The 11,174-nt window shown below is 41.6% G+C and overlaps 1 protein-coding gene across 2 annotated transcripts in view; it reads left to right on the top strand.

The window, feature by feature from the left end:
• The window catches only part of Cep41 (centrosomal protein 41), a 40,670-nt gene that overhangs the window by 22,685 nt on the left and 6,811 nt on the right, over positions 1 to 11,174 (top strand). For both annotated transcript variants that reach the window (XM_021164732.1, XM_021164734.2), the window contains exons 3-6: positions 169 to 216; positions 4,095 to 4,156; positions 5,213 to 5,282; positions 10,433 to 10,577. In XM_021164732.1, the coding sequence (XP_021020391.1) occupies positions 169 to 216; positions 4,095 to 4,156; positions 5,213 to 5,282; positions 10,433 to 10,577 (325 nt within the window). The remainder of the gene's footprint in view (positions 1 to 168; positions 217 to 4,094; positions 4,157 to 5,212; positions 5,283 to 10,432; positions 10,578 to 11,174) is intronic.

Here is an 11,174-nt window from a genome sequence, read left to right as displayed (position 1 = left end):
CACACACACACACACACACACACACACACACGGATCGTTTGCCGGTTCTCCCAAGTTCTCTAGTAACAGGACAGAGGAGCTGACGGGGTGCTTACTCTCAGCCTCATTTCACAATGGTACTCAGTTCCCAACAGTAAAGCATAGCTAAGATTTGCCTTCTCTTTCTAGGTAACAGCATGACCAAATACATTGAGAAGCTAGAAGAGATTAAAAAAAGTGAGTACCGTTATCGATGGCTTTGGAGAAAAGATGGGACTCTGTAGTCATCTATCAGCTGATGTCAGCTGGCCGTTGCTTCTACAGTGGCCATGTGTGGCGGGCTTTGGGGGTCAGGTGAGCCTGGCAGACACCCCTGCGGCTAATCAACTTACACCCTTAAGGGAATCTTAATGTTAGAATGTGGGGACAGCCACAACCCAAGCTTCTGGTTTTGTTGGACTGCGGTCTGTGTGGTCTTTTTATCTGATGCCCAGTCTTCTTATTCAGTCCATACCTGAGTCAGGGTAATAATAGCTCTCTTCATAATGTTTTCATAAATATTCGTAGGTGAGTGTTCATGACCTGACCTTAGTGTTCTCCATTGGCCACCCATTGCAGTCTGCTTTCTTTTAATTAACAACCGTATTTCACGCATATCCCTTTTAGAAGCTAATATTCTGCAGAGATCTCTGACTGGCCTCAGAATGCATTGCCCTCACCAAGAATTGTCATTTTTCAATCTGTGTCCAAAACCAATCAATATAAAATTTAAATCCTGGGGCCAGAATTAAAGAAGATGTAAAGCCTCTGTTTTCTAAGATGGATCTGACTGGTGTGAAGTAGGAGAATCCAGAGCCAGGGTTTTTGGCCTATGACAGGAAGAGGTTGTCTTACCTCAGTTCAGGAGTTGGCTCTGCTAACATGCATCTTCTTGGGAGGGAAATTACAATTCTGAAATACACCAGAAATTATTTTTGATACAGCAGATAATTTTAATTAAAAAATTATGCCCCATTTTAATTGCACAGTGTAAGAGATCCACAGTAGATGCAGCTTGGGGGCAGTTTTCTGCACTCTTTATTTCCCTACACTCAGCTAGAAGATCCGGTTCTACAGAGATTTTAAAATACACATTTAATATTAAATAAGTATATGGTTTCAGGCCCTTCTTATTCACTTTACATGATGTCAGTTATATGTCTTAATTAAAATGCATTACATTTCTGAACTATAAAAGAAAATCCTGTTTACTCACCGACACTGCCCTGCCATTATTCTCGGCGCACGTGAGGCAGGCAGCACCCAGCTGGCCTGCTTCTGTTAGGGGCTTGTGTGCTCCTTCAGCTCCTTTCATCTGAAGCTAGATGTGAGCTCACATGTCCTTACCAGGAGGTTGTCCCATAAGAAATGGCCTGTTGCACTCAGATCAGCTAAACGTTGTTTTAAAACATTTCTTATGAGCACAATGTGGTTTTCGGAGTCTCTGCCTTTAAATGGAGACTGTGTCCTGCAAAGAACCATTCTTGGACTCAAACCCTTGAACAGATTCCATCCCTCCTTCCTCCTGATGCTTTGTGTTCATCCCGACAGAAGAACTTTAGATTCAGGTTTGGCACCTACATTCCCCCTCATTTTCTGTTGCAAGTGTTCTCTAGGGTCTGGAGGGAGGAGAATGCTGCCTTGTTTCTTGACATCCTAGACCCAGCTCTTTGCAGGCCTCACCTCAGATACCACATTGTGAAATCACAAACCTTGTTCTGTTACTCTCTTTGATTTGTCTTCCTCTGTGAGTTCAACTTCCTTTTCTTTGCTAGTAACTCGTTTTGACAGAGCCTTGGAAATGCAGAGTTCTTTGTAATCTGAACATTCTTTGGGCTGTACCTGGAGAAAACGATGCTCTCTGCCATTGACCATTAACAAAGCCCACTCTTGGGGCCTGGTGGTTAAATGACACTAGTTGGACCCAGTGTGAAACATCCTAGATAGTCAGGTCTCTGTCCTTCCAGTAACTCGAGAGAGGCTGACTCAGCCCCTCCACTCACTAGAGAAGCACAACTCGATCGTGTACCTGAGCTGGGGTGATCTGTGTCCTGCAGAGTCTGAGAGGAGCCCAGGAAGCAGAAGCCCCATTCTTAAAGCCGAGTTCTTTCTTGAGAGGACAGACTAACAGAGTTGTCCAAGCCTTCCTTTTTTATAAAATTTAAAACTCCACATAAGGCTTTGACTTGATCTTGTGTCTTCGAGTAACCATGTCTGACAGTCCCATTGACGGCTCTCCTCAGCCAGAACCAGGTACGTGATGCCCAGGCTACATGATGTGGAGGGCTCCAAGGGCTGTGCAGAAGACCGCTGCAGACTATAGCAATGCATGGTATTTACCTTGTATAATCTCTGCTTAGCTAGAGGGGGTTTTAATGCATACTTTTTATACTTACAGATATTTCAAGCTATGTAATGATTCCAAAAGAGTACCAATGGATAGATGTCAAAATCTAAGCTCCTTGAAAGATATTGGCTCTCCCATTTTCTAATTTATTGCTATTTTGATTTACAAAAATGACTTTGGGTGGGCTGGTTGGTAGCAATTTGGAGGAAATATTGTAGCAACTTGCTTGTTCTTTTAAGGACTCTACTCAGCCTGTTGGGATTTGCATCCAGGCACATTTATTAACCATTTTATCCAGCAGAAGCTGCTCTAAGAACTTTCTAGAAATAATAGTCTACTTGCCAAATTGCTCTCTTCAAGACATTTTAAAATAGAGAAGTTTTAATTCCCTGCAAGAAAGAGCCATACTATATTTAACAGATGGCTAGTTTTAAGGTAGTATTATTTCCGGACTCTAATTATTAAAATATTTGGTAAATCAGGCTTAGATTACCCTCCAAAGCAACCATCCGGTTTGTGCTGAGTTTTTGGGGAATTCATGGAACTGATTAGTAACACCAAGTAAATGATCTTAACCACCTTTAACCCTTTCCTTTGTTGCTAGGAGTCCTGGTCTATGAGACAGTCTATGAAGGCCATGGCAATTATCCAGCTAACCTTTAGTAATTCTGAAATAATGACGTGTTCTTTAAGGAGTCCTGGGCACCAGTGTAAAAACCATGAACGGGAGGGAAGGATAAAGGCGGGCAGAGTTCAACAGTGTACGCTTTAAAATTAGCATCATTGTTAGAAATTTTTCAGGAAGTGAGTTTCTGCTGAGAATCTTCAGAGCAGATATTAGAAAGGTGAGGTTGAGTTCTCATGTTTATTCGCTGAGATACGAAGATGTGGTTTTTTCTTTGTTTGAAGACAGGGTCTTGCTGTTAGTTCAGGTTGGTCTTGAACTCAGGATTCTTCTGCCTCTGCCTCCCAGATGCTGGAGTTACGGAATGTTCTACTATACCTGGCTGATACAAAGAGCTGTTGCTATAACAGTAGAAGCACCCTCACTTGAGTTATATTTCAAAACTATAAAGATGATACTGAGCGAATACTGATTGCTTAGATTGGTTTTGATTTGATTTGATTTTCGTTGTGGTAAAAATACAAAACATAATTTACCATCCAGATCATTTTTAAGTGGGCAGTTACTGTAGAAGTGTTGTATGTTCTTGTTGTTGTACTGTGTACCTCCAGAACACACACACATAGACACACACTTGTGATGTTTTAGGTCTCTGGCATAGTTTACAACCACAGGATAAAATGATTGCTCTCTTTGAAGTCAGAGTCAGAACGGCAGGGTATAAATGCCTTAGCAGCTGTTTGGCCTGAGGCAACTCAGCTTCTCCTAGTCTCTGTCATCATTTGTAAAATGTAGACATTTATCCCTTGCTCTGTTCTGCCAAGGATTTGAGGCAGCTCACAAGAATGCACACCACACAATGCGGCCATGCCATGGCGGAGGCAGCTTAGAGGAAGGCAGGCTCCTCAGTCAGCCGAGGCACGGGAGGATGGAGAAAATATCACCTTTCCTCTTCCGAGCACACTGTGAAAACCAAATGATCTGTGTAAAAGCACACTCATAACTTGAAAGTGATACCATATAACTTGATAACTGGAGAAAATGTGTAGCTCAAAGAGAGCAAAGTGAACCCACAAAAATGCATGTTGTATTTTGCTCTTTCAGATTATAGATACAAAAAAGATGAACTTTTCAAGAGACTAAAAGTTACCACTTTTGCCCAGCTGGTAAGTGTCATGGTTTTCCTGTTGGAGAAAAGAGGAGTTTGTGCTGTTCTATGGGAGCATTTCTAGGTATCCCTGGGGTCTTTTTGCAAAGAGTGGTTTCTGATTATTTCACTGTGAGGGAAGAAGTTGGTATGTGTGGGGGTGGTGTTCACAAAAGGATAGTGTGGCATTCCTCTCTTTAAGGGTTGCGTAAAATAAATACATCTGCATTCTATTCTTAGTGACCAGATCTGTGGTTTAGGTTTTATTCACTTTTATTTTATTTACTGATTAAAAAAAAAAAAAAAAGCCAAAAAACAACAACAAAACAAAACAAAAAAACAAGTGCCTCCCCTTGTTCTGTCCCTGAGCGTCTTTCCAAACTGCTCTGCTGTGAGTAATTTCCTTACTTTGGACAAAGCATTTTCTGAAAAATCATTTCTCCCCCCCAAAAAAATAATGGACAGGGTATTCTCTATCACCTCCAACCAAGAGGTTTACCAGTGTGACTCAGTTTGATCTGCAATCCTATGGACAGTGCTTTAAAAATGGACACTGTGCTAAGACATGTCCACAGTTCCTTTTATTTCTCAATTGCACAGGGAAATGTTGACATCATTTTGTGTTGTTATAAGTCAGTATCATGTTGTCAAGAAATATGCTATGTTGTGCTGAACCAGACTCTATAAAGATGAGACTTTAAACTCTCAGCCAAGTTTCTCATCCTAACTGATCCTTTTGGGCTTCTGTGTTGATGTTGACCTAACATTTTTGTTTGTTTGTTTGTTGTGCTGTTCATGTTTAATGTTTTAAATGAGTTTTGCTTTTTGTTGTTGTTATCTTGGGTTTTGTGTGTGTGTGTGTGTGTGTGTGTGTAACACTCATCTGTGGGATAATTACCACCCTGATGGTTAAGAGGCCTGAAATTCAATAAGATTTGCCAGTCTGGACACTGACAGCGTCTTAAAACAAGATGTCTTTGATGTTTGGAGTTTCCCGCTCTTTTGTAAAAGACAGAATCGCCTTTGTTTAGAATAAAATATGCACACATCCACAGGTTTCATTCTTTTCTATCAGGTCATTCAAGTTGCTTCCCTGTCAGATCAAACACTGGAAGTGACAGCTGAGGAGATCCAAAGGCTCGAAGGTAATGGGAACTGAGGACATTGGGAATGGACAGATTGACCACAGCCGGAAGTGCTCAGCCTGTCCATTTATTGTTGTGTTCACAGGGACTTGGGTCACTGATACGTCTGTTTGCAATTAGTCACTCTCAGAGAAATGCTGTCTACTGCCCTAATTATTCTTGTTTCTTTTTTAAGAAATGTTTTCTGACACACAGTTTCACTGTTTTAAATGTTTAAATATATACTTTTTCCCAGCAAATATTTCTAATGTCTTCTGCACACACACACAGGTTACAGAATCCGCGTGGTAAAAAACTAAAAAGCTGAGCAAACATCTCTGCTTCCATGGGATTTGTAGCTGTCCTGTGCACACACAACTATGCACATGTGTCAAGGAGAATGATACAATGCTACAAAATTACCCAGGTTCATTGAAGGAAGGCAGTGACCATTTGTTAAATGTGTATCACTGGGCACTTTGTGTGAATGTTATTGTTTAATACTCTCAGAAACTATCAGGAAAGTGCATTTTATAGATGGGAAGTCCAAGCATCTGAGGTTAAACCCCGGGTGGCATATCTGGTGAGTGGGTGGAGGACACCAATCTAAACATCTCCAGTAGTCACTTTCTCATTGTATCACCAAGGGATTCTGCAGAATTCCTTTGGAAATATGTGAGATACCGTGGGAGTTCTCAGGAAGGATGTTTACCAGTTAGACAGAAACAGGCTTCCTGGAGGCATCTGAACTAGGCCTCAAAGGGGTGCGAGTGATGGGGGCAGGGAGTGAGCAGCCCAGCAAAGCATGGACATGAAAAGCCAATGTGTATGCCGGGAATCTGGTAATCCAGGCTGGCTCTGGTCTTCAGGGACAGTAGATACTGGGTTTGAGATAAGGCCAGGAAGATAAGCAGGCTCCAGATTTCCTTGCTTAAATACCAACTGGAAAATAAAACCTGTCTAGTTGTACACTCTTGAAAGGAATACACAGACTTCGGGTCTTGATTTTATCCTGAAGTACCCTGCAATCAATGTGTGCCTGTTTACTGAAGAGGAATGCGTTTGTTAAGGTTGATGTAGGTCAGGAATTTAACTTCTGATTTCAAGACAAGGTTCTCAGGAAGTCTGAACACTGGTTTTGTGCAACTCAACTGCCATTGCACTGGGCTGGTTTTTGTTAGGGAGGATAAAGAGAATCTGAACACGACGGGAATTTATCTTTGACAGATGCCTCTCACCCAGCAGAGGAATAAGGGCCCATTGTAAGGGAGATAATTGCGTCTCCTCATACAAGCACTCCCAATTTTAACCGGGTTATATAAGCACCTAGATTTGGCCTTTAATTCATTGTTGAGATTGGTGCCCCAGAACATATGGGCACATGCAATTTTCTCTTCCGAGATAAATTTGCAGAGCAAAATAGGCTCTTGTAAAGTCAGATGGCATAATGTGTGAGTAATATTAGTGTTTCTGCAGTGCACCACAGATGATGGTGCAGTCAGACATGCCTGAGAACAGACTGTTCTTGTGTATGGGTTGCTTGCCTCTGAAGAATGCAAGCCTCGCTTTTTACAGTGCTAGTGCTTTTTCCCGACTTAAAAAATATACTTCAGGATGGCAAAAATATATCCGGAAGAAATATGATGATGATGATGATAAATAATACTCGGTGTTGATGTTTGGGTCCCTTTCCTGCATCCCCCACCTCGCCCTGGCCAATGTGTGCTCTCTGTATATAGCTTTACTTTGCTCTCCCTTAACATTTTTTTCATGCATATTTTCCATATCATTAAACAGACTTCAAAAACGGGATTGTACAAGTTGTGTTCTTGTCTATATCTGTTCTTGGGACATACATCTTAATTTAATTATTCTACTGTAGGGTACACCAGGAATTGTTTCTGATTTGTCACTTTGATGACAGAGTGCCACACTGTATATGTGTAAAAAGGCACGTAAGTCTCGTCGCTCCTTGAGAGTGAGTTGCTGCCAACGGTTGAAGGTAACCACTCCCACGCCACCCCCAGTGTGGTCTGCCCTGCGCTCGCTTGCTCATTCCTGTCAGGAGTGAATGGGAACGCCTTGCCACTAACACGGAATAATCATCCCTTAGAAACTGCTCGCTCATGCACTGGATAAAACTGTAGCTAAGTGGATTAATTTCTGCGGTAATGAAATGGAGATGTCTGTATATGTGTATGTATGTGCCACGCACATTCATTTATTGGACCTCTCTCTCTTAAAAATATTTTTATATGTTGTTTCCTATTTTTTTCTAAAACAATGCTCATCTCGTTTTCTTACTGATTTGTGAGCACCCTCAATAATTAATGTCTTGCTACAACAGGATCTGTTATAATACCGTAAATAATGAGAAAAACCTTTGATTATTTGTAACAATTTCCACTAAGAGCAGTATTAAAGATAAAAACTCAATTCTGACGGTCAGGAACAGCCACAAGTGGCACCTCTTTACTGAAGTCTTCCCTGAGACCAGAGTAAAACTGTGTCTGAGACCAAGGAGCTTAGAAGTTCTGAATAGATACTTATGGTGGCCTTAGTCTGAATAGATAGATACTTATAGTGGCCATAGTCTGAATAGATAGATACTTATGGTGGCCATAGTCTGAATAGATACTTATGGTGGCCATAGTCTGAATAGATAGATACTTATGGTGNATAGATACTTATGGTGGCCATAGTCTGAATAGATACTTATGGTGGCCATAGTCTGAATAGATAGATACTTATGGTGGCCATAGTCTGAATAGATAGATACTTATGGTGGCCATAGTCTGAATAGATAGATACTTATGGTGGCCATAGTTATATTTCCATATGAATGTTTCACTGCTGCAGTTACTGTGAGATCTTTTGGGTTTCTAATCATTGTACAGAAAAGATGTTCTATGTGGTCAGCAGCATTTAAATCATAACCTCGGGTTTATGTGTCCAGTTTCTAGGCATATTATCATATACAAATTCAATTGTAGTCTTCTTAAATAGTTAGGCCTTTTCTATATCTTCTTTAACTGTTTTTGTTAGAATAGAAAATTCCCAAATGTTGTGGCCTCATTTCCCCCTCTACATTCTTAAAGATTATTTGAAGACACAGAGAGCTTTGGTATATGTAAACTGTATCTATTCAAATTTAGTGTATAAAATTTTAACCTGAGAACTTAAGCAATATTCATTAGTGCAGATAAAAATATCAATCCTAACCCCATCACAAACACTTGGTGCGCGCGCGTGTGTGTGTGTGTGTGTGTGTTACTAGGGGTCAAACCCATGGCTATGTGCATATTAAATACACACTCTTCCCCTACCCATAAAAACATATTTTTATATTGAAAAAACCCATTAATTTCCAACCCAGAATTTTACCAAGTGGCTTAAAGTATTTTGTAAATTTCTTTTATGTCTGTTTTAGCAGACAACAGCTGATTCTGATATCTGCTTTTGCCTTCAGTTGGTACAATGTGCTGTTTGGGTTGAAGTCTGTCAAGAAAATCTGGCTCCCACAGACCTGTAGTTAGTCAGGAGACAGAGTATTTCCCAAGCCCTTTCTGTCATTTTATGCTTTCTCAAATACTACACTAAAGCCTGTCAGCTGGTTCATCCTCCCTCGCTATTTCCCTCTGCAGCCCTCTTTTCCTTCCTTCTCCTCCCTTCCCCCTTCCTTCTTTCTTCTTCTCTTCCCACCCTTTCCGTTCCTTTCAGCCCACTTCAAACTCCTATCCTCTTGCAGTACAGGCCTGCGCCATCTCAGCCAGCTGTGTCCTAAGGGTCTGCTATAGTATGGCTTCCGACCCCTTACCCATGGGCCTTTGTGCCCTGTTAAAGTCCTTTGCTGTCTCAGGGGTTCAGTGCTGCTTCTGCCTGTGTGTGGTTTCCTATCTTCTCATTTTTCAGCTGTCATTTTCCTGAGTTATGGAAATCAGAAATGTGTTACTACAGGGGGCAGGGGAGATTTGTCATAGTTCACCTCTGGATGCCAGACACAGATTCCAAAATTCTGGGCTTTGTTCAAAAGTTAGCCACTGACAAGAAATACCACCCATTGTTTTCTTTAAGAGAATGTTCACTCAATTCATCTATGAGACATTGTCTCTAAAATACACAAGTCTAAGGACCCAGATTTTCTTACCAAAAAAAGATGCCTACAGCAAAATAGTTGTCTCAGCCACAGCCTAGCAAGCCTTCTAATACGTATCCCTGACATTGTCATAGTATGTGGGTATCTAGAAAACTACCATCCCGTCTTTCATCACACAGCATATTCCTACTTCAGAGACAGAAGTCTCTCTCTCTCTCTTTTTTTTTGAACCAGGGACTTACTCTGTAACTCAGACTGGCCTGGGACTTGCTGTGTAGCAAGAGCTGGCTTCCAGCTTACATCAGTCCTCCTGTCTCATCCTCTGAAATGCTAAGACTATGGCTGTGAGCCACCACACCCATTCAAGGTGAGATTTAATGAAAATGATTAATCACTGTTTTATGAAGGGACACTTTTTAATATGACTGCCAAATTTATTTACTGTAAGAGCTTGTACAACAGAGAAAAAATATGACTGCTAATAAATGTGGTGCCACTTCCTCAACGCTTACCGGAGTGCTAGAGTTTCCACACTGTCCTCTTTGTACCATTAGAGCAAATATAAATACAGTTTTTTAAAAAAAATGATGGAGTGTAAATTTAGCTCGGCTGGTGGAACCCTTGCCTAGTGAGTTCTGAGCAAGGTTCTGTCCTCAGCTGGAGTGGGGGTGGGGACAGAAAACATCTTAAGAAATAGTTTTCACCTTGGGGAACTCCTGGGGTTTCACTGCATTTTTAGAGCTCCTTGTGTTACAACTTTTAGAATAACTTACTGATAGTGATGTGATTTTTTAAACTTTGTATCAATGGAAATAATAAGTTACTTCAAAATCTGAGATTCCATTTGATTACTGTTTTAATTTTTAAAACTCTATATTTGTTTGTGGTGTGAGTGGGTGGACACGAATGTCACCATGTGCATGTGGAGGTCAGAGGTTAACTCTTGGGAACTGGTTCTCTACTTTTACTGTGTAGATCCCAGAGATGAAGCCCATGTCATCAGGCTTGAAGGCAAGCGCCTTCGCCCGCTGAGCCATCTCACCAGCCCTAAGCATTTCTTCATTGCAAATTTTAGACAATGATTCTGCAACTTCAGAGGCTGATACTGAAATCGCTGCCAAGACAAATGGGAAAGGGAGCCCTGAGGAACAGTCACCCAGCCCTGTCCAGTTCATCAACAGCACGGGAGCAGGGGACTCCAGCCGTTCCACTCTGCAGAGGTACTTGTGTTGGGTCTGTGCATTCACTTGGCATTGTTCTCCTAACTCATCTCAGAGATGTTTACCCCGAGCAGAGCCAGCAGCAATGACATTCCTTGTCTTCATCCCAGACCTAGGCATCCTTTCTACTTAAATGCTGCCTGAGCCTTCTCACTTTGTACTGAGCTCACATGGACGCGGATTAATAGGCAAGGATTAATGTTCACCTCTTGGTTCCCTTCTGCGTGCAGGCGGGCTAATTAGCATCTAACTTTTTCATGTTCTGGGTTTCTGCTCTGAGTATGAGTTTTGTCCTGTCTACTGAAGCGCATATTGTCCTGTCTACAGTAAGAAAGACACAGAGCCACAGAGTCCCCTGGCATGGGACAGGTACAGAGGAAATTGATGGCAGCCACTGGCATTTGTGCTGAAACTGCACATGGCTCATCCTTTGTATTCACAAGGACCTTATTCCGTGCGTTACTTCTCACAAATGTTAACTGTTGGTTATAAGTAAGTGCTGGTCTTCAACACAGTATAGCTCAAAACCATCTTCTGACCTCTGGGGCTTCTGAACATGTGGTGCACATTCTCTCTCCCTCTCCCTCTCCCTCTCCC

This window comes from Mus caroli, chromosome 6 (genome assembly GCF_900094665.2).
Source record: "Mus caroli chromosome 6, CAROLI_EIJ_v1.1, whole genome shotgun sequence".
Taxonomy (NCBI): Eukaryota; Metazoa; Chordata; class Mammalia; order Rodentia; family Muridae; genus Mus; species Mus caroli.
This window is presented reverse-complemented; position numbering and strand designations above follow the sequence as displayed.